The 26,338-nt window shown below is 38.8% G+C and overlaps 2 protein-coding genes across 4 annotated transcripts in view; one reads left to right on the top strand and one right to left on the bottom strand.

Annotated features, from left to right (window-relative positions):
- Window positions 1-504: 504 nt before the first annotated feature.
- The window catches only part of LOC113019020 (ladderlectin-like), a 33,072-nt gene continuing 7,238 nt past the window's right edge, over window positions 505-26,338 (bottom strand). The window contains exons 1-6 of one of the 3 annotated variants that reach the window (XM_026162508.2): window positions 3,750-4,057; window positions 3,594-3,670; window positions 2,241-2,350; window positions 2,023-2,151; window positions 1,469-1,577; window positions 505-1,328 (exon numbers count right to left, since the gene is read on the bottom strand). In XM_026162508.2, the coding sequence (XP_026018293.2) occupies window positions 1,261-1,328; window positions 1,469-1,577; window positions 2,023-2,151; window positions 2,241-2,350; window positions 3,594-3,670; window positions 3,750-4,051 (795 nt within the window). In that variant the 5' untranslated portion in view covers window positions 4,052-4,057 and the 3' untranslated portion in view covers window positions 505-1,260. Of the gene's footprint in view, window positions 1,329-1,468; window positions 1,578-2,022; window positions 2,152-2,240; window positions 2,351-3,593; window positions 3,671-3,749; window positions 4,058-26,338 lie in introns of those variants that run through there. The other 2 variants (XM_026162509.2, XM_080293014.1) reach the window with 2 other exon arrangements.
- Window positions 10,807-24,696, top strand: LOC145421907 (broad substrate specificity ATP-binding cassette transporter ABCG2-like). Its single transcript, XM_080292879.1, has 15 exons — window positions 10,807-11,516; window positions 12,004-12,118; window positions 12,399-12,551; window positions 12,770-12,927; window positions 15,639-15,741; window positions 16,100-16,148; window positions 16,237-16,335; window positions 18,309-18,425; window positions 18,800-18,945; window positions 20,539-20,621; window positions 20,721-20,810; window positions 21,460-21,584; window positions 21,753-21,907; window positions 23,263-23,352; window positions 24,156-24,696. The coding sequence occupies exons 1-15, from the start codon at window positions 11,464-11,466 to the stop codon at window positions 24,225-24,227; spliced, it is 1,608 nt and encodes a 535-aa protein (XP_080149005.1). The 5' UTR covers window positions 10,807-11,463; the 3' UTR covers window positions 24,228-24,696.

A 26,338-nucleotide genomic window follows, 5' to 3' on the forward strand; every position in this document is an offset into this window, starting at 1 on the left:
ACTATATTACGCCTCGGGAGTGAGAACAGGCTGAGTATGGGGTCTGCAATTTAGTAGAGTGGACCCAGGAGTTTTTTTTTCCTGCTTTTTAATATACTCTAGGTCTCCATTGTTGTTGTCTTGCTTAGGCTTGTTAAATTGTATTTTAGCCTGATTAAATGTTTTAACACAGAAGTGTTTTGTGTATTTAACTGAGTTGCCCTCTCTGGGCACTCCTCCCTGTAACTTGCCTCCCAACAGTGCCTGCCTGTGGTGGTATAGGTGTTGGTCTACTTTCTTCCAGTTTTCTGGTGTTGACTCCACTCAGGTGCCCCCAGGTACACTTGATATCTCCTCTCTTTGCCTCTCTAAATACTGTTATTTACACTCCAAAGTTTGCCTAAAATTGTCAGAGTTTTGTTGTCTTTTATTATCCTCACTATGATGGATATTGGGTTTCAATTTATGATTTCTGTGCTCTCAGAGATGGGCACACGCACACAGAGTAAGCTACAGATACAATTCTTTGTATTGTAATGCTCTTTATTGAACTGTGTATACAAATTTCTTTTCATTTTTAGCTATATAGAAAGGCTCACAAATAGATAGGACTGCTGTAGTAGGAATATTGTTGACAGGAAATCACATAGTAAAAATAGATGAAATTGTCAGCACATGCCCACTTAATCTGACAGCACATATATAAACGTCTTGATGCATGCTCAATCATCCAGGTAAGTACATCTCCAAAAGTTGATTCTGTTCATCTGGACGTTGCTACGTCCAGATGAACAGAATCAACTTATGGAGACACATATATAAATCTATGGGCTTGCAGGATACATGGGTAATGCAAACTTGTATAACAAATCTTAGCACTTTTTTCCCCAGGTTTGCTGAATGTGTGATGAGTTTTTAAAAAGTTGGTAATTGAACTAACACATGTATAAAAGAGTAGACAAATATTAATATATGTATCTGGTAAATATGTATATACACCTCAAAACAAAAGACATAACACAGAGATATGCTTGCTTGACGCTTCAATGTTAAAGAAAGAAGAGAACAGTTTTCTTTGCAGAAGAAAAATGTAAAATCAACCCTTTGGTAACAAGTCTGCTCCCACTAAAGTCACATGGCCTTAATGACAGCCCAACTTGTGTTGATTGTTGATTTTCTTTGGGTGCTGTAGAGAGGAAAAATATAATGCTGCGAAATAAAATAAAGTAAGAGCTAGCGAAACACAAACACCATCATACATCAGTGTCAGTCCAAGAAACATTAGACTTTCTTGGCGCAGACAGATGGCAAATGATCATCACACCACACATCATCCCAGCACTTGGAACCTGAAAGGTTCACAAGTAGAAGTCAGTAAAATGTTAAAAAAGTCAAAAACCTAAACTCTAGTTAATTAGCTTCTATCTTAGATCACGTAAACCTTTCAAACACATTGAGCAATCATGTTAATTATTGTTTTCTAAATTACCTCCATAATTCATCTGAATACAGTGCTGATTGCGATAATTATTGGGCTCTCCTCGGCACCAGAGTGAATAGTGAAAACTGGTGCCATCACTCCACAACCAAATACCCTCCTAGAAGACAGAAATTGAACACATTAGTTCAGGGCGGCCAAAATGTTAAGCATAGCCACAGTTCTAGCAGATCATCTGACTTTGAGCACGCAACCTTCTATGTAAAAACTGGAAATTCTCACACTGGGCATGCTCTTTAAGCTCCTTTAGCCTACTGGTAGTTTCACTATTGTCTACAACCCATATTTAAATCCAATTAAACCCCAGGTCTGCCGTTCATATATTTTTGACATAGTGTATAGGTTATCATTTATGCCTGTTGTGTTTTGTCTTCTGACTTAGGCTTACAACATGTGCACAGAAAAGACCAGGTACCTTCATAGCCATGCCATACCATTAGATATAAATCACTGCAGGTGGAAATTTAAAAATAATTTTGACTACAGTGGTTCTGACTGAATTTATTAGACACCTAACAAATACTGTCTAATAATAAACAAAATACCTGGGGTGCATCAGTTCCTCCAATCCAAGTTTCGGGGTAGTCATGATGGGCAGTCAGTCTCTTAATTATCTGGTACTCACTGCTGCTGTGCACTGATGCAAGGTTTGCCCCCATGGACAAGCAGTTTCTCTTCAGTGGAGAGTGACAGAGAGCAGAAATTTTTAATGTAATTAGTAACAGTTAAAAGTGGTTTAATCAGAAAAGAAAAAGAAACTCACCTCAGCTCTTGTCCAACTCATGGTTGTTGGAACGTAGTAAAAGCAGCGATCACTGTGGCGAGTCCAACCATTAGGACAACCATTGGACCTCTTGACCAGGTGACTGTTGGCTGGGAGCAAATGAATAGTTGTACATGTATCTCTGGTTGACAGATTTTGTATTTTTAATCATGATATAAACAATCACTGACAAGTCATGCAAGTAGACAGTGAAATATTTGTTAAGTGATTCACATACACACACACACACACACACACACACGTTCCATGTATGCCTTGCCTGCTAGCATCTTGCTATATATATATATATATATATATATATATATATATATATATATATATATATATATATATATATATATATATATATATATATATACATAAATGGTAAATGACCCGTATTTGTATAGCGCTTGTATAGCGGTCCCTAAGGACCCCAAAGCGCTTTACACAACCAGTCATCCACCCATTCACACACACATTCACACACACATTCACACACTGGTGATGGCAAGCTACATTGTAGCCACAGCCACCCTGGGGCGCACTGACAGAGGCGATATATATGCATATATACATACATATATACATAAATATATACACATATACATATACACATATATACATATTCATATGTGTGTGTGTGTTGCCCTAAAAAAGTTTACAAAGTGCTTTAACAAACAACCAAAAGCAGAAAGGAATGTGAAATAAAACAGGAAGTCAAACAGTGGTTAAACAAAGGTGGGTAGCAAGAAAGGAAAAAAGAAGCAACATTCAAAACACAAACTGTCAATAATAACTGTAAAATCAGTCAGAAACAAGTCTTTGAAAATCTGTTTTAGGAAGTGATTCTGCAATTATTGCATTTGTTCCAACAATGAAGGACACGGATCACAAAAGCATGGTCTACTTGTGATTTAAGTATAGATTTTATAACAGCAAGACACTTTAATACATCTTTTGTACTACAAGTTGCAGACCCTACTATCCACTAGATGAGTCTGAGAGAAGCGACCTACATTTCAGTGAAATTAGTGGTTTATTTAAGGTTGTGAAAGTGCAGCAGTCAGACACAGGACTGTTTAAGTTATGTGACCACAATGACGACTGCACATGTGTCGAGCTGGGTAAGCACTATTGTTGTAATCCATCAGTGTATGTAGATGATAGATAGATAGATAGATAGATAGATAGATAGATAGATAGATAGATAGATAGATAGATAGATAGATAGATAGATAGATAGATAGATAGATAGATAGATAGATAGATAGATAGATAGATAGATAGATAGATAGATAGATAGATAGATAGATAGATAGATAGATAGATAGATTATGCTGCAATACTCACCAACAGCCATGGTTAGAGCCATCATTGCACAAATAAGTGCAGCCACAGTCAGCAGCTTCATGGTAATGTTAGTATCTCTGTTGAAAAAGAAAATCTAAAATGTCTAGCAGTTCATTAAAGAAAGGACACAAGATAATCTGGGAGTCTGTCACAAACCTTTTGAAGAATATTGTGAAGAGAAAATTATTTAGAAGATAAAGAAACTCACAACTCAGATATCTATTTTTTACATGTGCATGGGCAGTCAACGGTCCGATCTGCTTTGTACTGACGTGCACAACAGATGAGACACAGAAAAACCGCCCAGGGCATCCAGAACGTCCTTTATTTATACTTAAAGCAAGTCTCCACAAAAATAGGAGTGGCATGTATGGAACTGATAATTTTCCTTGAAAGGAGAAAGAGACCGTTAGCTTGCCTGTTGACAAAGGAGGTAGTATGTACAGAAATGCAGACATTGCATAAAAGGAGAGAAAGAGAGAGAGAACACCAGCTTGTCTGTAAGAATAAGAGGAAGTGTCGTATGTCACCGCATTCCTCTACACATATGGCTTCAATCTCTCTTCCTGTGTTGGCTCCAATTCATAACCTCTTCTTCCTTTAAATGAAGCTACAACTAAGCATTAATCACAAAATTAAAAATCTTTCATCAAATATCTTCTCCTATTTCTTTTCAGTATCAGCTGGTAGCTTCAACTGTCCAGTGTGGAGGTGCTGAACTTCTCTAAGACCAGCGTTTTAATACCGTTTATATTTACATATTTGCATAACCAGGAACTAACACTGAAAAAACTGACACGTACATAATTTGCTAAACATTCATCACACTTCTTTCTTTCCCAACCAAAACCAAAATAATAACTACTGACTTAAAATCACATATTCACTGAAGCTCAACAAAGATATAAAACTACAGGACAATTGACAAAGCTTGTGTGTTAAGTGAGAAACTGTGCTCAGGAAGATTAATATACATTGAAACTAGTGTTACTGTCAGTGTTTAGCATTCTAATATTATATAATAAAATATTACTCGTGGTTAAAAAAAGCCAAGAAAGTGTTGCCACCACTTGACACCACCGTTACTCTTTATCCCACATAGCAAAAGTGGTATGGCCGGGATCTGGCCGACACAATGTGCTTACACATACTCATACTGGAGCGCATTAAAACTGACTTTACCATCATTTATGATTGTGCATTTATAATCAGGCCAGAAACTGACCTGTCTGGGTTTAATGGAAGCTAAATTATCAGCAACGCCATTGTCACGCGGAGAATACACGCAAGGGATTCTGAATTGTGATAAGATGTGGAAAGGAAAGCCTGATAAACAAAGGACGAGAGGAAGATATAGAAAGAAGGTAAAGTTAACAAAGCAGGATTTCATCCACCTTTTGTAGTGGAGTCACTTGGATGAGAGATAATAATATTTATAACATTTATAAAGCGCTTTTTGAGACCCTCAATGCGCTTTACAATTCCACTATTCATCCGCTCTCACATTCACACACTGGTGAGGCAGCTACAGTTGTAGCCACAGCTGCCCTGGGGCAGACTGACAGAAGCGAGGCTGCCATATTGCACCATCGGCCCCTCTGGCCATCACTAGTAGGTGAAGTGTCATTGGATTGATTAGCTAACAAGTCGCCTTCTTCTTCAAGCTAATCCATCCATTCACTGTGTCCATTAGAGCAGCTCGGTAGAGCAGTGAACTTACCCTATCTGTGCATTTAATCTCAGACATACGTCAGTATGTGATAAAGAAGTGGAGTTTCAACAGTACGCCCTCAGTTTTCTTTTCATTACTAGAATGTTTTTTTTACCCTACACCTAGTGTGTAAAAAAATAAGTCATTTGCAAAGTAGATAGTGAAAGAAAAAAAAGCAAGAATTTTTTTTTGATCAATAAAAATTGATCAAATTACTCTGGTGTAGCATGAGATGCTGTGAGCGAGGTCCTTCACGATTTTGAAAAGACACCCATTGGGCCGTGAGTGAGGCAGAAAGTATGTTTGCATGGGACAGGATACTAATGCTAAAAAGCAGTGAGACTTTTTGTAAGTTAAACAAATAGACACAAGAATGCAGATTACATGTGAAGGACAAATATACTGTATTTAATTTTTCCCTTTACATTGCATTACACTTTTTGTTTTTGTTTTAATGTTCTTATGTGTTTTGAGTTACTAATGCTACGTTCACACTGCAGGCGAAAGCGTATCAAATCGGATTTATTTTTTTGATCCTATGCGACCCATATCCGATCATGGTATGACAGTGTGAACAGCACAAATCCAATATTTTCAAATCCGACCTGGGGCGCGGCCGCTTTGAGGGCTCACACTATAGCGTGTTTGCTGTCACATTTTATTTCTAGTGTGAACAAGCAGACAAAAAAATTGGATTTGATCAAAAAATTGGAATTAAGACCTGCAGTGTGAACGTAGTCTTAGTTACTGTCTACTTCCACATAAAGTGGGAAACTTGGCCGTCTGTCCATCCAGTCATTCATCCATTTTAATTTTGCAGTGGTGGCAGGCTGTCCAGGGTAGTCACAGACTCTTTCCCTGCAATGTTGCTAGTCCAGGCAAATAATCTCTCAAGTGAGTTTTGGGTCTTCCTCGGGTTACTCAAAATCTCCAAAGGGAGGCATCTCCTCTCACCACAAAGGAGTAGCAACTGTACTGTACAAAGATATCTTTGGCTGTCTGAACTCACCGTATCTCTAAAGAGGTGTTTAAACAGGAAGAGAAAAACTGTAATGAGGCAACCAGAGATTGTGGAATATCAGTGAAATTCAGCAACCACTTTTATCTGCGATATCATTCTTTTCTGGCAGTTGAGAGGTGCCTATAACCCTACGTGAGGTTTTGGAACATAGACTCAGTGGTCCATTGAGAGGTACTACTTCCTGCTCACTTAACAGAGAAACAAGGAGCTTCCCAGGACTTGTTAATTTGTCTTAGTTATTAGGTATCGTTTGGATCACATAATTATAAAAAAAACCCCTAAACATCGCTTTTGAGCAGAGTAATTTTTAAAAGTGTGTCATTATATGGAGACAGTTCATTTTATTTTACAGTGTAACACAAAATGTAACAAAATATATGACGCTTTGTTGAGCACATACGTGCAATGGGATGTAGGGGGGAAAACCTCTAAATGTCAATGAAAAGAATGGCAAGCTTCTCATTTGCAGGAATCTAAACAAACGCTGCAGTCATGTTTTCTGCTGAATCAATGACAGGACAGATTCTGAGCAGGAGGAAGTCACCTCCCTGTGTTTCTCAGACTCACTTAAATGACTGAGTGACTAATAGGGATGGGTATCGAAAACCGGTTCTTGTTGAGAACCGGTTCCCACTGTTTCAATTCCTTGGAATTGTTTGCCATTTTTGCAAACGATTCCCTTATCGATTCCAGTCGCCCCGAATGACGTCACCACGTTGCGGAGCATCATTTACCTGGCAGGAAACACGGCGCGAAAGCGGCTCAAACGCTCAAAAGTTTGGTTATACTTTATGAGAACGGATGACAACAGGGCAACTTGCAGTACTTGCAAAGTAGATATTTCATTTAAGGGAGGAAACACTACGAATATGCAAAAGCATTTGCTCACAAAACACACGATGACCGTAAATGAATGTCGTGTCTTTAATTCCGCTCCGGACTCGTGAATCTCAACCCAGCAGCAGCGCTAACGTTTGCACGTCCTCTCCCGTTAATGCGGCAGGTAAATAATCAACTAACAGTGCATATTATGTTAGCGCGATCTGCCTTATTACAAAACCTGCCATTACTGTGCATTTAGGTGATCATGATGAGAGAGACAGAGTCTGTCTGGCTCAGATGCTGGCAGTTCTTGCTGCAGTCTACCGGTAGTGTCTCCTTTCAGGCCAGGATAGACTAATGTCACCGAGCAGAGACTAAGTTTGTGGTAAAAGGCTTGCACCCATTTGCCACAGCAGATGCCCCCGATTTTTGGTAAGTGAAGGTGTTTAATTGTAGGCAGGGACATTACTGGATATTCTTGTGTAATTGCCACAGAACAATTTATGTTATACTTTGTTATTGCTACAGAAGAATATTTATTTTATTATTTTACATTTACAATTTTTTTTCCTGGGGACCCTGTGACACCCCATTGAAGAGTTGTAGGCTGGATCTCTTAAGATCTCACTGTTGGGTTTGTAAGGCCATGTTACTTGTAAATTTCTATCTTGTTCAAAGAGAAGATATAAAACAAAGTTCTAAGCTAATCGACCTTAGTGTTCTCCTTTTTAAAAAAGAATCGATAAAGAATCGAATCGTTAAACAGAATCGAAAATGGAATCGGAATCGTGAAAATCTTATCAATACCCATCCCTAGTGACTAAAAATGAATTTTACTTTTCCAAAACAGTAAAACAGTAACGCATTTACATTACATACAAGGTGTCCACTTGGTGTCCACCAGGTCTAATAAAAGTGTTGAAAGTGTAGGTCCTGTGTTCCCACACTCTGTCTTCCTCCTTTCTGGTGCTGCTGATAGTGTTTTCTTCCCCTCCTGCTCCTGCACAAAGTTGCAACATCGTTGAAAATTCAACTATCAACACGTCTGCTCTGACATTCCCACATATTTTACCCTCTTTCTTGAGGGATCCAAATTTTATTTTCTCATACCCTGTCCCTCCTGCAAATTAGGGGCATAATACTATAAATAAGACTTTATCACAACTGATCAAGATGGCAAAAGATTATCTGCTGCGAGGGCCATCCAATTGATTTTGGAAGAGAGAGGAGCTTCGGATGATGATGTTGACAAAGAGGTTTCAGAATATTTCACATTTCTGAAAATTCAGAGTCTGACAGTGACTTTGAAGAAGAGGATGAGGTTGAGCACCATTTAGTAACAAAACAAAGACGAGTACCCCATCTGCAGCCAGCTCCAGGACCAGAACAAGCCCACCAGATAAGATAAGATAAGATAAGATAAGATAAGATAAGATAACTCTTTATTGTCATTGCACAGTCATACATAGTACAGTAGTACAATGAAATTGGAAAAACTGTCCTACGTCGGCACTACATATAACACAACACGACACGATATGACACATCACAACGTAACAAACAACACAACACAGTATATTAACTTAGTATAAAAAAGAAGAATAAGTGTATGTGTATTGCACACTGTTATTATTGCACATTAATTATTATTGCACCTTGTTATAAATATAAATATTATTGTTATTGTTTTAAACATTGTTACCTCCCCCTAAAAAGTCCAGGGAGGTATCCAGTCAGGTCAGCTATTTACATTGATCAGGGCTATTGCCCTGTTGTAAAAGCTGTCCTTGAGTCTATTTGTTCGGGACCTCAGCAGCCTGAACCTCCTGCCAGACGGCAGCAGCTTAAACACCCGGTGTCCTGGGTGTGTGCAGTCCCGTAGGATGCTGCGTGCCCTCTTGAGACAGCGAGTGCTGTACAGGTCCTTCAGGGAGGGAAGAGGATGTCCAATGATTTTTTGGGCCATGTTGATGACCCTCTGGAGTGCCTTTCTGTGTGCTGTGGTGCAGCTGGAGAACCACACACCGATGAAATATGTCAGCACACTTTCAATGGAGCAGCGGTAGAAGACGGTCAGCAGCTCCTTCTTCAGGTCCATTTTTCTGAGGATTCTCAGAAAGTGGAGACGCTGTTGGGCCTTCTTTAAGACCGCAGAGGTGTTAGAGCTCCATTGGAGGTCTGTGTCTATGTGCACACCCAGAAACTTGAAACTGGAGACCCTTTCCACGCACTCCCCGTTGATGCTGACAGGCTGCAGCTCGGACTTCCTCCTTCTGAAGTCAACTACCAGTTCTTTTGTTTTGGTGGTATTGAGGTCCAGGTTGTTGTCTGCACACCAATCTGACAGCCTCTGAACTTCAGCTCTGTATGCAGTCTCATCTCCCCCTGAGATGAGCCCCAGACAGCAAGTGAAGAAATATGTATGTCAATAACTGGTGAAATTGAATGGTCTTCTTGCCCAAGAAATGAGCCACCCTGCAGAGCTGTTACTGTGATAAGCCAGGGCCAACACGGCTGACAGTTACTCATGTGCAGGACATCAAGTCTTCATTGGAGCTTTTCATCCCAGATTCCATCCAGAAAATTATTCTGGATTGCAGTAACCTAGAAGGAAGGTGTGTTTTTGGAGAGAGGTGGAAGGAGACCAAATTCATCTAAGAACTCCAAAGGCCTACTTTGGGGTTCTTATCCTTGCAGGAGTTTTCAGGTCCAAAGGGGAATCCACAGAATCCCTGTGGGATGCAGAAACCGGCAAGAACCTTTCCGTGCATCAATGTCTCTGGAAAACTTCCACAAAATTTCCAGGATTATCCGTTTTGATAACCGAGACGACAGACTAGCTCGACGGCAGAGAGACAAGCTAGCTGCCATCAGGACAGTGTGGGATAAGTGTGGGCACCACCTCCCTGTTTTACAAACCTGGGCCTAATGTCACCATTGATGAGCAGCTGATCCCATTTAGTTGTGAAACATATTGCTTCATGTGTAAATGTGTTGTGTCTTTCCACTCACTCCACTCGATTATAACAGATTAATTTTTTTATACTATTTTATAAAAAAAACCGAGAAGAACATCAATTCATAAATGTGATCTAACAAAGGTAAAGGGAAAAAAATTAACCATGTTTGCTGTTCATATGGCTTGTAATTGGGATGAAGTAAACATCTGTTGAGTAATTTAACACAAAATTGTTTGATAGTGTTAATTTGGAAAGCCAAAACTCTAGCGGGTCCACCACACCCATGAACACTGGCTGAGTAACAAAAATATGAACACCACACAAGGGTTAAAAAAAAAAGAGGAAGTCTTCATCCCTGTACATGTCAGGGAAAATGCAGAATAAGAATCACAGTGTTACGAAACATCCTCAACCAAACGGCCACTAAACTTGTAACTTTGCTGGAAAAAGCCATTTCAGTTCCTCAGAAATACAAAAGTCACTCTAGAGAAAAGCAGAACTCAAACTGCTTCATCATTTCAGAAAAAAAAACCTGTGAAAACTTCCACGGAAAAGTAACCCTGGAAGTTACTTTTTAGAGCCTAACCTGTCACTGGGGTCAGACAGGTGTTTTGCAAACCTTTTGAACTGTTTGTTTCATTGAAGGAATTCCAGTGCTTTCCGAAAACAGCGACTCTGAGCCTTAAAGTGATATTGGGGTCATTACTGTAATCCTAGGCTAAGCAGCTGAAGGTTGGTAGAGAGAAGAGAGGGTGAGTGAGTGGGATGGAGGTCTACAGAAAGTAAATATTTTATTGGGCGATTGGGTTCTTTTTTTATTGTTTTGTTTTTGCTGTTTGCTGTGTTCTTTTTCCTCTTATTTCCCTGAGATTTAGCTGTGGCATACTGCCTGGGATGACTACAATGACCCTGATATCACTAATGACCACAGAGTTTTTGCTTTCAGGAGTTTTTGGTTGCCCCAATTCAGAAGAAGATTTTATTATTCCTACACAGTAAAAAATAAGATCAACATTTAATCTTTATTAGTGATCCATTAAAATTTAGGAATGTAAATTTTCAAGAGCTGTATGCTTCATGCAAATGAAGCTTATTATTTTTATTGCTGATTAATTTCACAGTTACCACAGTGACTTCATTCAACCAAGAGTTCAAATTTAAAAAATAGCGAAAAATAAACAGAATAAAGAAAAAACTGGAAATTTTAAAATTTAAGAAGCTGAAACCCTTGAATGTGTCCAAACGTTTCCCGGCTGCTGTTTATGAAATGAATTATTAAAACATTTTTCATGTGAAACTCACATCTACAGATTCACCGCTGATAATATTTTTGTCGCTCTCTCCCTCAGTGGGATCATGAAGCCAGGTCTCAACGCCATTATGGGAGCGACAGGAAGCGGGAAGTCATCGTGAGTGCTGCAAATGTGTTTGTACAGGGAGAAATCGGGATTGAATGTTTTCCATTCATGTTTAGCAAAAATCTGAAGAAAACGTCTTTGTTTGTTAAGAGATGAACAACTGGTGGTCGACGCATCAGTGTAGAGGAAGTATTGTACACATTAACTGCTGGAAACCTAAATGTTTGTGTCTTTGCCTGTACACAGAAAGATAAGGTCTTCTTCTATCCAGTACAGTTTGAATATATAAACAATTTTCCTGCCACATGGAAAAGACATTACAGGAAATAAAACAAGAACGTTTTGCTATTTTTCCGTTCAAACTTCCCGTCTATATTTGTGCCAGCTGATTAGCAAAGACTGCCTATTCTTGCCTTTGCTAATTCAGATGGTGTGTAACAGGAAAGCAACCATCCTTATAGATGGTGTGAGCTGATGTCTGCATAAAGCCTCCTGACTGGGACTCAATTTGTGATTGAATGTTGCCTTTTTGTTTTAGGTTTCTTGATGTTCTGGCAGCTAGAAAGGACCCTGCAGGTCTGTCAGGAGAGGTCCTGATTGACGGAGCCCCTCAGCCCCCAAACTTTAAGTGTCTGTCTGGCTATGTGGTTCAGGTGGGTGAAGCAGGCAGGAAGTTCTACAGGATTTAGCAGAGTTTCCTGGACAGGGCAGGAAGAGATTTCCTGCAACAATAAAACTGGCTTCTTAGGCCAAGTCTGTTTGAGTTGCATAAAGTTAATTGTTTTAGAAATACTGAGGTCATAAGTCACATCTGTGGAAATTAAACTGAGTTAAAAAGATGTCCTTGAAACAAAACGCATCTGGCAGCAGTAAATGTTTGGTCACTTTTAATGTGTTAGATTTTTTTTCTAAACAGTAGCTTCCTGTCTGCAGGATGATGTGGTGATGGGGACTCTGACGGTCAGAGAAAACTTCACCTTCTCTGCAGCCCTGCGGCTCCCATCAAGCATCAGCCATAAGGAGAAGAAGCAGAAAGTTGACAGACTGATCAAGGAGCTTGGACTGGGCCGAGTGGCCGACTCCAAGGTGAGACGAAAGAAACTTCAATAAAAAAAATAAAACATTTAGTCAAGAAGTGGTACAAAAGAATAATAGAATACATAAAACTGACTCTAAAATATAGGAAGGATGAAAGTATCCAAAAGATTAAATAGCGCAAAGAAATGAGAAAAAAACAAAACAAAGAAGCATGAGAAGAACTGGAAGACAGATTGAAAAAGTCTGATTGTAGTGTGCTTGTGCAGGTGGGCACTCAGCTGATTCGTGGGATTTCTGGTGGCGAGAGGAAGAGGACAAACATTGGGATGGAGCTGATTATTGACCCGCCTGTCCTCTTCCTGGATGAACCCACCACAGGCCTCGACGCCAGCACGGCCAACTCTGTGCTGCTGCTGCTCAAGAGGTGAAAACGCACATATTTTTAGTGCTGATGCCATGAAGATGCCCATCTATATCATGCGGCCACACCTTGAACGTTAACACTGAGTCTGAAGTTATGTCCTTAAATCTGTGAAGTCACTGGGCAAGCTAGCTCACAAACATCACTACTGTAAATAGTGATGATTTTGCAGGATACTGACTTTTAAAAATGGCCATTTTTCCAGATCTGCATCAGGAGTTTGGATGAACTGGGCGGCGTTATCTATAACTGTATTTTCCAATGTCAAATGTTTTATTAGGGATTAAGTAAGAAGCAAGAAGGACTGATGTAATCATTGCATAGCTGAATTCTGGTTCAATTAGACAACGTTCGCTTGGTGAAACATGGAGTCTGTGTTTTTCTGGAGACTGTTAGCTAGCGCTGATTACTGTTTATTCTAGGAGCAGAGCAGAAGCACCTAGAAGCATTTCCTAGCAAAAATGCAATGTGAAAACTGAAAATTTGAAGATTTTTGTCTGAAATGCTTAAAAATGTTAAAAAATCTTCAAAGCTTAACTTGCTGAATGAGCTTAATTGCATTAGGTTACCAATTAGGTTGCCAGGTTGCCATCCTAAGTGTAAAAAACAACAGTACAGAAACTGAAAATGCTCTAGATAAAACCAAAAGTACCAAAACGAAGCTTCATTTGCAGGAACGTCCTTTTTCAAAACAAAAAAGCATAATAATAAGGAAAGAGATTGACCCAGATGCACAAGCATCAGATTAATTGGAGTTTTTGCCAAAAATCTTTTCACAAAAAAATCAGTCTTTGGGCTGTTAGAAGAAACAAAGAGTCCGATCACATAGCAAAACTGGTATGGCCCAGATCTGACCCACACAATGTGCTTACACATGGCCCACATACCACAAAGAATGACGGCCCTTTGGTGCACCTCAGGTTTGCCAGAGATGGCCCACAAATGGGCCAGCACAAGGCTAGTTACAGACACAATGCTAGCTCAGTGCTGGCCCAGAACAGTTTCAGCTCTGGCCCCAGATGTCAGCCTAATGTGTACCTTAATCAAGCCATGTAATAACATGTCCCGGAACATAATAGTGCAAAAGTAACATGACAAAACTCTGTTCAGACAGTGAGTGGACTGATTCTTATTGAGCGCTTTTTGACTCTCTTGGATTACTCAAAATGCTCTATACAACATGCCACATTCACCCACTTTCTCTAAGCTGAGTGCTTCCTAACTACATTCATACTTTTGACATGCAGACTGGAGGAGCCAGGAATTGAACCACTAACCTTCCAATTAGTAGGTGAACTGCTCTACTTCCTGAGCTACAGCCACTCAGTGGTCAGGTTGAGTAAACCCTCACCAGGTTTTGGATAAAGTGTACACTCACAAACCTGACACCAGATCTGAGGAGGAGCTTCTTCCCGCAGGCGATACGGTCTCTCAATCACACCACCACACAGTACTGACCCACACATATGGTTCTTACACACACACTGGACTTTCTGGACTTTGGTTTTGCACAACACTGGTCACTATATTCTTCATTTCCGGTTAATACTTGTACAGCTGCTGTTATTGTGTATATATTTATTTATATTTAGATTTCTTCATACATTCTTATATAGTTCTATATTGTGTATTTTGTTGTACAGTTATTTTATTTTCAACTTTAATTTATATATTTATCTTTATCTTATTCTTCCCAGTTAAATTTACCCTTCATTCTAATTTGTGTTGTACAGTTATTTCATTTTTAACCTTAATTTATATTTTATTCCTTCCTAGTTAAATTTACCCTTTTTAATTTTTCATATTTATTTCCTATCTTATTCATAGCCTTTTCCTTTTTTGTTCTCTTTAGGTCACGAGCAGTTGTCCAAGCATTTCACTACATATCGTACTGTGTATGACTGTGTACGTGACAAATAAAATTTGAATTTGAATTTGAATTTGAATTTGAATTTGAGATCTGGGCCAGACCTGCTATGTGGGAAGAGTCAAGAAACAGAACCTTTAAATAGCAAACAGATTTAACTCATTATTGAAAAACTACTGTGTACAGTTTCTTCAGGCCATCATATTAACATTAAGACCGCTCCTATGACTATTTAACTGCTGGTGACAAATAGCTGGCATATGCTTAAAGTTTTCCCTTATCTCGGTAACCTGGTCAGCACAGATAAAAGAATCCAGGAGGATATATACATTATATACAATAATATATACAACATAATATATACAATCAGATTGTAAAAGGCATTGAATGCTTTGATTGGGCTTGGCCCTTCATGAAAATCAAGGCAGTTCACATAGAAGACCAAAACACAACAGAGATGTGAAGTCTGTTCTTCTATACGAGTCAGAACAGGTCAGAATGATTGAGGTCTTCCCCAATGTGGTCTTTATTTTCTGGCCAAACAAATGCTGAAATTTAGGACTGTAAAGAACAGCTGGCTGTATAAACATCTGCCATGAAGTGAAAGGTTAGGGTAACCAAAAACATGAGTGAGAAGACCAAAGGCTGCCCTAACATGGAAAGAAAGGCAGGCCAAAGGTAACTTCAGTTAACAAATTGTCAATGTAGGGTGAAAGACACAAGCTGCAGCCCTCTGCATCATATGGTAGTAGTAATAGTAGTATCACTAAATGAATAACTATAATAAATGAAAAAAAATCCATTGAATAAGTTTAACTTAAATAATAGTTTTTTACTGTTATTCCAGGATGGCAAACAATGGTCGTACCATAATCCTCTCCATCCACCAGCCTCGATACACCATCTACCGCCTTTTCGACAGCCTCACCCTGCTAGTCAACGGTCATCAGGTCCCCTTTAAAAACTGCTTATTGAAATACTCAGTGGTTCTTAACCTTGTTGGAGGTACCGAACCCCACCAGTTTCATATGCGCAGTCACTGAACCCCTCTTTAGTGAAAAATAAAATATGTTTTTCAAATTCAAGACATAGATATGTTTTTTACTGGTGCACAAAATGAGCCGTGCATGTCACGGCGGAGGCTCTGCCGAACCCCTGAGATCGACTCACCGAACCCCTAGGGTTCGATCGAACCCAGGTTAAGAACCACTGACTTAAACATTTTCACTGAGCTAACTTCAAGCTACCTGTGGAGGAAACTGTGACTTACATGTTAATTCTTCTTCTCTCTGTTGTAAAACATGTCAGGTTTATCACGGCCCAGCACGGAGTGCACTGGAGTACTTCTCTGACATTGGTAAGCACGCCTGATTAACTTTAACCCAACAAGATGCAACACGACAGAAAGGCAATGTTTGTGACTATGTTTTAAAACTGTTTCCTAGGATACATCTGTGAGCCCCACAACAACCCTGCTGACTTCTTCCTGGATGTCATCAACGGAGACTCGACCGCCGTCGCCCTCAACAGTGGGAAAACAGAAGGTGTGTAAGTTTGTTCTGGACAAAAAGACAGCAGTGGGGAAAAAAGATCCTCCAAGGTGTAAGCCATCGTGGTTATAACCTGACCTTGTTTGGAAAATCTCTTAATAATAATAATAATAATAATGATAATAACTAGAAACATTTGCATTTCCTGCAAAAATGCTGTGTGAATGCCTTGTAGTGGAATCGGAAAACAGCAGAAGAAGGAGAACAATCTGCTGAAAAGAGCTGAAGAAGCTAAAAATTGTGCTGAAAACAGCTAAAAAATCTGGAATTTGTGTTGAAAAGAGGTGAAAGACAGTTAATCATCTCGCTGAGCCAAACCAGTTCTCAGTATACTGAGACGATATGGAGAAACTGAATAATCTGCTTAAATGAGCAGAATGAGCATCACAATTTGTGATGAAAAGAGGTGAAAAAGCTTTTTCTGCTGAAAAGCTGTGAATCGGAAAAAAATGTTGCCAGAAGCGGGATTTGAAACCGGGCCTCCTACTCTGAGAACGGCTGCTCATCTCACTGAGCTAAAACACAGCTACCCCGGCAAGCAAAATCAGTGACCACACTAATAATGTGGTCCCATTCAGCAAAATGGGCCTAAAATGGCATAAAAACCTTAATATCTCAAAAAGTATAGACGTTATGAGCACCGAAGCCGGCATTAGCAGAAACAGCAGAATAGTTTAAAATTTGAACAATGAAAATTGCACAAAAACTGTGGAAGTAGTTTCATGCCGAAGAACCACGGAGCAACTAGAATAAAGTATAAAGAATAAAAAGAAACAGGCATTCACACAATAATAACAACCATCACATGCAGTTTTTGCAGTTGAGTGTGGACAAATTGGGGGGAAAAAATTCAGAGAAAGAAGCTTTTAGAAGTTGTGTCAAGTCTTCCCTTTTCATCTCATCAAACACCATCCAGTATCAGTAAACAGCTGTTCTACACTAACGCTGATACCCAGTTGCTGCACCATCATTTTATGTTAAAACACCAAATGGACACATTTCTGTATCACTGTGTCCAGTGTCCAACTCTGCCACTATCAGCTGGGAGCTATAACTTTGCCCTCTATAATATTCGTAGGGCTTTCTGCTGTTACATAAAACGTTGCTGAGAAAAGCACATTAGATAAATAGTTTTTTGAGAATTCATCCTGTGAAACTTTAGTTAGTTCAAACATGAAATCATTAAAGTCTGAACAATAACTTTTGTTCAGCAGACTGCGTTTAACTCACGATATCAGCTGCATCATAGTCATGATGATTAGGTTACAGAAGAGAAACAACAACATCCATAGAAGACAAATATTCCTGAAACTTTTTGAGCACTGAGAAATTTACACTTCTTTCATGTGGAAACCAAAACATACGTTTTAACCAGCTGTCCAGCATACAGTGGTTAGGTGAAAGTGGTTGACTTTATTCCCTTTTTTGTTCTCCAAAAAGGTATTACTAATGACTCAAAATACTTACAGAAATGTTTACTATAACTAAAAGTACATTGATTTTAAAATGTTATGAACTCAAATTATGGACAAGCTGCTAGCAGGATGAAGGTGCCCTCTTCTGTCCTACATACATTTTTAGATTCACTGGTCAACCAGGTGTGAAAGTGCTGCAGAAAGATGTGCAAAATCAAAATTCCCTCAAGTGAACCTGTAACACATGCTGCATTCAGGCACTGTAGGACACGTGACATTATTTAGACTTGATTTGACGTTAGTTTGAATTTGTTTGGGTTAAAATATTTGGCTTGTTTTGAACACTATGCAAGTGACAGCTTAAAAAAAAAGAAAAAATGCTTTTTAATTTCACATATTTGCAGCTTGCATGTTAGTAATACATCCACACTACTGTAGTTGTAATTGTAAAGTTTATCCTGATTCTGTGACATATGCCAGTGATTATATGATTAGAAGTAATAATATAAAACCCTATTTTTTGTAGACCTGACAAGATCTCTCTTTGTCCAGATCCAGATCAAGAGCTGGATTCAGAATCGATGTCAAAGTCCCGAAGAGGGATTGGGGAGAAACTGGTGGAGGAGTACAGAAACTGTCAACACTTCAAAGAGACCAAAGCAGAGCTGGGTGGGTACCAAAAGAAGGCTTCAGTTTTTATTGATTTTTAATGTTTGTATCTGAAACTGTTACAAAAATATGTTGGGTGCCGATAAACAAAGCTAGATGGCTACAAAAAAGGGGTATAGTGAGTACAAATTGGTCAAAAATTCTCCAAATAATTGAATCCCAATGTAAATGAACCACAAAGAGATAACGAATGACTACATTGTCTCAAATTGATGTTGTCTTTATTTTGGTTTTACTGTGAAACTTTGCTGTCCTGTCTTCACAGGACATGTTAATGACTTTAAATGTGAACAAAACACATTAGTTCATACAGACATGAGCATTTGTTTAAATGTAAATTAATTCAAACCGTTGCCACCTTCTGTCTGTCTCAGAGAGGATCGTCCAGGGAAAGAAGGTGGTCACTACTACTCCCTTCAGAACCATCACCTACACCACTGGCTTCTTCACGCAGTTCAGATGGGTTCTCAAGAGGACATTTCGCAACCTCATACTCAACCCGCAGACCTCCATTGCTCAGGTAAGTCTGTGTAAAGTTCACTTTATTTATTCACTTATTTAAAACAAGAACTGTCCAGTTTGGAGAATGTGTATCTTCACTGTCTAAGAGGGAATTTATTCACTTCATTGGGTTTTGCAGGCATTCATTTACTTACAAGGTAACACAAAGTAACACAAGGGAGGACAACCAGTACAACATGAACAAATACAAACATTAACTGAGGGATGCCAGGGAACACAACTGAAAATAATCAGGGAAAACAAGACAGGATGAAAAACTGAGCACAAGGCATGTGAGACGAATGACTATGACAAAAAAACTAAGTAAAACCAACAGAATGAAATATGACAAAACACGGGGAACACAGGGGAAGGCTGATAACTGAAACCTGAAATTAGATATAAAAAACTCAAGAACAATCCCAGATAACCATGACATTAAGAACAAATGGTAAAATACATATTATCACTACAAGAGAAAGTCTTTATACTTGAGTATAAAATAAACAATTCAAAAAGTCCAAACATTAGACGCTTCCAGGGCGAGGCAAGATTTAGCTATAGGATAGATGGCCACACATTTGACACTACAGTACTTTGGTATGGCTGTCAGTCCTGTGGCTGTGAAGAGAAAAAGCAGCCCTCAGTTGTCTTTTTCAATTCACTTTTACTTTTATAGTGTCAAATCACAACAACCGTCACTTTACATTGTACGGTAAAGGACCTAGAATAATGCAGAGCCATCGCTTCATCACCCCTCTACCACCGGTCGACAGTTGGCGTGAGGTGTTTTGCTGGTATGTCGAGTTTGGTTTTGGCTCTCTGCTAGTAAAGTTTTCAAATCAAATTACTTTTATTGTCACATCACATGTGGAGGTACACTGGCACAGCACATGTGAGTGAAATTCTTGTGTGCGGGCTTCACAAGTAACAGAGGTGTGCAAAAATACAATAACATAAGAACAAGCAAAATATAAGGATGAAACCTTTTGAAACAAACCATACTTGCTCAGTGTTTTTCTAACTGTACTGGCTTGAACTTTAACATACATGCTAACTGAAGATGGTAGAGTCTGTGATATAGATGTTTGGATGTTTTGCAGTTTCTCTGATCACTGCACAGTCTGGGACTGACACTGTTGGGAATACTGTGGCATTGTGTTAATGCACATCTGACGTCTCCAGAACAGACAACATATATAACAAGACTTCTAATCAAGTGAATTTGATTAGCAGCTTGTGGGTGATGTTTGTCCTCTTAGTCCTACGGAAGCAGTAAGGGGGCACTTAGTCTTTTACATGACTACAAATTTATCTGAAAGTTTTCTTTTTTTTTCTTGACTGTTATTTTGCCTGCTGTTGAATTTACTGTGGGCTTTTCTGTGGTCACTGCATCACCGCTCATCTCTTCCTGTGTGCACGTGTCATCAGTCAGTGGGAGTTTAGCAGGAGCAGCACCTGGTGTCAATAACTGAAACTGCATCATCAGATCATTTTAAGGGGTTTGGGAAACACACTACCTCCCTGCCTCAAACTCAAGGAATAATGAACTTGCATTGATAACTGTGATAAGTGGTTATAAGTGTCTTTTTTTAAAAAAAAATCTGTTTAGGTAGCAGTGACAATCCTCCTCGCTCTGGTTGTTGGAGCCCTTTTCTTCAATGTCCAGAATGATTCGAGTGGGATTCAGAACAGGTATTTACTGTAGTACTTTTGTCTTTGTCACATTTGAAAGACAAATGATAAAAATGAATCTGGGATGTGAGATTATTGATGGTGTGGTTGTGTGTCCAGGACTGGTGCGCTGTTCTTCGTCGTCGTGAATCAGTGTTTCAGCTCCCTGTCGGCTGCTGAACTCTTCATTGCAGAGAGGAAAATCTTCACGTGGGTCTCACACTCAAGGAACTTTTTTAATTCACTTTGGGGTGAAAGGTTTTCATTATATGAGGGTAAAATTCACTCATTCATTCATGTTGAGGAGTTTGCATCTTTGCTTTCTTTAAAGATGTGTTCATGAAGTGAAATTGTTGGGACTTGCTTATCATCCAGGGACCCGAGTCGGTATTCTTTGCAGGAAATGCACATCTTTACTTTCTTTTTTAGTCAGATCAATATGTTCTCCTCTCATTGCCTTCTTCTTTCACAAAATGTAATATTTTAGGTTTAGCCAAAAAAAAAGAGAAATCGTAATACACACATTCTTGCAGTGCCCTTTTATATCATAATGACAACTATCATCTACTTATTAAAACCACATTATATTTAATGGTTTTTTTTTCAATTAATAAGGATCAGTAGGATTATTAAGAAGCATTTTAAAAATGGAAAGTTTATGCATTTACAATCATTTTATTTTTTTGACATTTTACACTTTTATGCTGATTTTCTTTCTTGCTAATTCAGATTAAATGCTTCTGACAACTTTATTAGTTAAAGGTCTGCAGCAATGGCACTCACCTCTATTTATCATTATGTTTTCACAGATGCCGTTTTTAACACAACGTTTCCTGTATGTCCTCCTCTCTCTCTGCAGTCATGAGTATATCAGCGGTTACTACAGGGTATCGGTCTACTTCCTGTGTAAGATCCTGTCTGACATCATCACGCTGAGGACCATGCCCGCTATCGTCTTCACCTGTGTGGCATACTTCATGGTTGGTAGGTGGAAGACAAGCTGTGCTATCCTGGTGTTTATTCTTTAATTGTATGCAGGTTGTTTTACACATCACAGGTTTGTTAGGATTTGTATCATGTGCCGTTTGTGCATCTTTGTTACTATTTATAACCCTGGCACTCTGATTTGTGATTTCGTCTGTGTATGTACAGGTCTGAAGCCGACAGCTGGGGCTTTCTTCTTCTTCATGCTCACCGTCGCTCTGTGTGCCTACACCGCCACCTCCATGGCTTTCGCCATCTCAGCTGACCAGACAGTGGTGGCCATCGCTAACATCTTTATGACGATCTCCTGCGTCTTCATGATGGTGATGCACACACATCAGCATACACCTGTCCAAACATTAGTGCATACACACCCAGAGCCTGCATATATGAAGATGGCTGCAGCTTCTGGCTCTGAAAAGATAAGCCAATGTGAAGGTCTCCTAGACCTGCATTTTTTTCTAATGGACAGCAGGGGGCGCCGACTCTGTCTGATTGTACAGAAGGTTATGGAAAAGTGACCCTACTTTTAACTTTATCCATGACCCGATAGTTTTGTTTGTTTCATGCGAGTCACAAGTGTCCTTCGGCTTCACAGGCTGACTATCACCATACTTGTTTATTTTTTATTTAAGCTTTATTTGACCCGAAAGTCCCTTTAAATAAAAAAACAAAACAAAAAACCCCAACTCTTTTTACAGCAGGCGAGGAAGAGCGGGCAAAGAAGGCACACTATTACAAAATTACAAATGTAACATAAAATCAAATACAAAATGAATACACACAACTCCATAAGACTCCAAAAGTAAAGAGGAAGGCATAAAAGTGGTCAGCTCAAGGCTTTACTAATCAGTTGAAGACACTTTTTTGGCTTTTTTTGTATACAGTCTATAAGACATAATTAATAAATCACGTATTAAATAATAATGGCTTAGTCAATAAGTCCATCAAAAAGTGCAGAATGCAAACTGTGTTTATAACACAGGTAATGGTAATCTCCATCAAAATCCTGCAAACACTCACAAAACCATGATGGGACTGTGCTTGCAAGCATGCACCAGGGTATATTTTCCCTTTTCTGGTTCCACCTTAACATCAGGCTGCGATTCTGACACACGTTTACAGCAAACTGAATTAAAGCAAATCTCATAATGTTCAGTTATTTGATTATAAAAATATGAATTTACATCAATTTATGAGGAACTCGCTTAGAAAAAACTGACAGTGAGAAGTTAAATATCAGCTTTAGAGAAGTTATAACTAACACCTTTAATCTTCATGATGGTCAGACAGGTAATGCTAATGTTATTGAAGTTAGACAGAATTTCATAAAGGAATGTATTCCTGTGACATGTAAGACTGACTTAGTTTTATTTCTGGCAAAGGTAAAAGTCTGGGAGCAAGAAAAGAACAGCTATAAAAACACAAATCAATATTTCAACAAATTTTATGAAAGGTCAACAAGTTCAAGGCCTATGTGCTCTGTTTGATCTGTAAAAGGCTGAGAGATCAATACCATGGTTTTGAAATTGGTACTCATCAGGGAAGCGAAAAACCTCTGTAGATGTGGGATCTTCTATGCATACAGGCAGAAAGAAATGAAAACTCAAGGCTAAACCTGAAGTTACCACACAAAGCCTCGCCACTCGCCTCATCTGCTATGTTTCCTTTTCTCCAGATCTTTGCAGGACTGCTAGTGAACATCCCCTCCATCGCCAGCTGGCTCGCGTGGTTAAAGTACTTAAGTATACCCAGATATGGCCTCAGTGTAAGTACAAACACTGGCAATTACATCTATTTTTAACAGTTTTATTATATCTGCAGCAATTTTATAATCACTTAGAAATCTTCCCTTCCCTTAAGTTAGGCCTGTAACCGACTAAACTGTTAAACTTACTTTAGTTACTTACACCATATTTGAGCTCAGTTGGGCTACACCATGATGCACAACATTGCAACATTGTTTTATTGACTAATCATACTTTTTATTCTATTTTATAATGTTTCTCTCTTTTTAGGATCTTTTATCTGGCCGTCTTTATTTACATAAAGTTTTACTGCTTATTTATTTTTTTCCCTGTTGGTTCTTCTCCTGTGGTGCTTACAAGCTATTTTTTTTCTCTTTGACATTTTGTATATTACTTTCAAAATGCATCATTGCTTTTAGTTTGTATTGCATTTGGCTCTACCTTTCCTAAAACAACCCCAAAGAGGATTTGTGTCTCCAGCTGAAACGGCGCTATATAGATAAAGTTTGATTGATTGATGTGCTGATTATCAGTTATAAGGTAAGATCAGCTTTTAGAAATAAACCATGATAGTATATGAAGGCATTTGCAAAGATTTAGAAAACCTTTTAACTTGCTGTAGATTTTCACTCCTGTGCAATAATGCTAGCATCACCTTACCTGGAAGAACATTTTGTTTTAAAAAAAGCAGTTCTTCAGTAGTTTTTACATTTTACACATGCATACTGTGAGCAGGGTTGGTACTCTGGGTTTAAAAGAACTTTTTCTTCAGATGAAACTCTTGTTGAGTGATGTTTGTTGATTTGTCTGTGAATCTCTCCAGGCTCTGCAGGCTAATGAGTTCACCGGGCTGACATTCTGTGAGAAAATGAATACCACTCTCAACCAACAATAGTAAGCAGCACTGAGACACATGCAAGTTAACATGAAGTGATGAGGTTCACTGGGGATTCCTAAATGAGATAGAAACATGGAAAACAGGCTCATCTGTGAGCACAAAGCCCATAACTACCAAAATAATGCAAAATGTTTAAAAACCAAATTTGTGCTGCAATCAAAATTCAAAATATAAATTTAGAGATTAAAAAGGGATTAAAGTTATTAACACAATAGATACATCTAACATTAAGCCTTAACACAATTCAAGTCCCTTAAAGATGTTGTTTAAACAGCTTTTGTATCAGGCTGTAAACATGTTTATTTCTGCAATGAAGTTGGACATTTTTACATCAGTCTGTGGGGACTGACTCGTTTATAAAGCCAGTCTCAAGTGGTCATTAGAGGAACTGCAGTTCTGGTGTACCATGAGCAAATTTCTGCTGTAAAGTTGGGAGTCTCTGGGGAATGACTCACCTCTAGTGATATCAGAGCAACTGCAGCTTTTGGTATCTCACACATCTCAGCATTTATTTTGTGCAAAAGTAACATGACGAAACTCTGTTCAGACGGTGAATGGACTGATTCTTATATATCACTTTTCTACTCTCCCGGATTACTCAAAGTGCTCTTTACAACATGGCACATTCACCCAATCACAGACTTTCTTTAAGCTGACTGCTTCCTAACTACATTCATATGCATTCACACTCCTGACATGCAGACTGGAGGAGCCAAGGATTGAACCACTAACCTTTTGATCAGTAGGTGACCTGCTCTACCTCCTGAGCTACAGTCACTCAGTGGTAAACATGAGTAAACCCTCACTAGGTTTTGGATAAAGTGTAAACTCACAAACCACTCATAAACTCTCAAGCCTGCATTTGAAACATTGGCTACTATAGTATACTATAGTATTGCAACATGGCATTTTGGTCTTCTAACTAAAATAGGAAAATGGGAACATAAATAGTGTCATCATTGCCAGACCTGGCCCACACCTGGTTGACATACACCCTGCCATGACACCAGTCAGTCAGAAGTGCCAGCTTGACACCAGATCCGGGCCAGACCTGTCTGCTATGTGGGTATGCCTCTGATTGTCATGAAAGAAAGAAATGAAACTACTACATTCACTGCAATATGGGAGTTTTTACAGAAGCCTTTTCTCGAAAAACCAAGGAAGACAGAGGTCATGGCCAGAAAGATGTCTGTTGCTCCTTATGTGTAAATGAACTTTCACAATATCATGGATCCTGCTGTTGTATATTACTGCTAGTAGTTAATAAATATAGGATTGTATGTATCATTTGCTTTATTGTGTGAAATAGCTACAACAGTTTAATGTATGCAGTTCAAAGTATACAAAAAGCATCACAGTAAGACAAGATTTGGATAAGATTTGAGTATTTATAAGTAAATAGTAATCTTATAGATTTCATTTTGCTTTACTAGATCTAAAGAATTAGTCAAAGCAAGGGATGACTGAAATATTAGCAGTAGTGTTGGTAGAAACCTACAAAATAGTAAAACAAGCTGGCCTCACAGGTTCATCCAATATTCAAGCTTCTGGGACAACTACAATACATAAATACAGCAACCACTTATACAACAAACGCCTCTCTCATAGAACTATCACACTCAAGATATAGAAGTCACAAAAACAGATGTATCAAGTATGTTACATTATGAGGGGTTAATATGTCAAATGTTTGAAACGGGGTAATACATTCATTTAAGAGATGCATTAGCACATTTTGAATTTGATTCCAACAACGTGTCTCATAAACGTTTAGACAGTGCCATGTTTACCACTCTAGCCTTCTTTTAACAACAGTCCATAAACCTCTGAAAGTTTGGAGAGTGTGAGAGGGAGAGACAGAAAGAGAATTTCTGATAATGATCAAGCATTTACCAAAGCAGTTGTGGTTAAAAATGCTCAGTCATAGATGAAGCCATAACTCTTGTGAAACTATGTCTGAACTTCAGTTATGAAAGATGTTTTGAAATCGGCTAGTTCTTCAAGTTATAACCAAAACTGTTGGCTAATTGATGATAGCACCATATCTGCCATTATCCACCACTTACATGGCTGACAATGTATCCAACTATACAACAAGTTCATTTTGC

Source organism: Astatotilapia calliptera, chromosome 3, assembly GCF_964374335.1.
Source record: "Astatotilapia calliptera chromosome 3, fAstCal68.1, whole genome shotgun sequence".
Classification (NCBI taxonomy): domain Eukaryota; kingdom Metazoa; phylum Chordata; class Actinopteri; order Cichliformes; family Cichlidae; genus Astatotilapia; species Astatotilapia calliptera.

Coding starts and splice junctions, on each gene's coding strand:
- LOC145421907 (XM_080292879.1), top strand. CDS start 11,464: ATGAAGCCAGGTCTCAACGCCATTATGGGAGCGACAGGAAGCGGGAAG. Junction 15,742..16,099: donor TGCTAGTCAACGGTCATCAG/GTCCCCTTTAAA, acceptor AAAACATGTCAG/GTTTATCACGGCCCAGCACG. Junction 18,426..18,799: donor AGAGACCAAAGCAGAGCTGG/GTGGGTACCAAA, acceptor TGTCTGTCTCAG/AGAGGATCGTCCAGGGAAAG.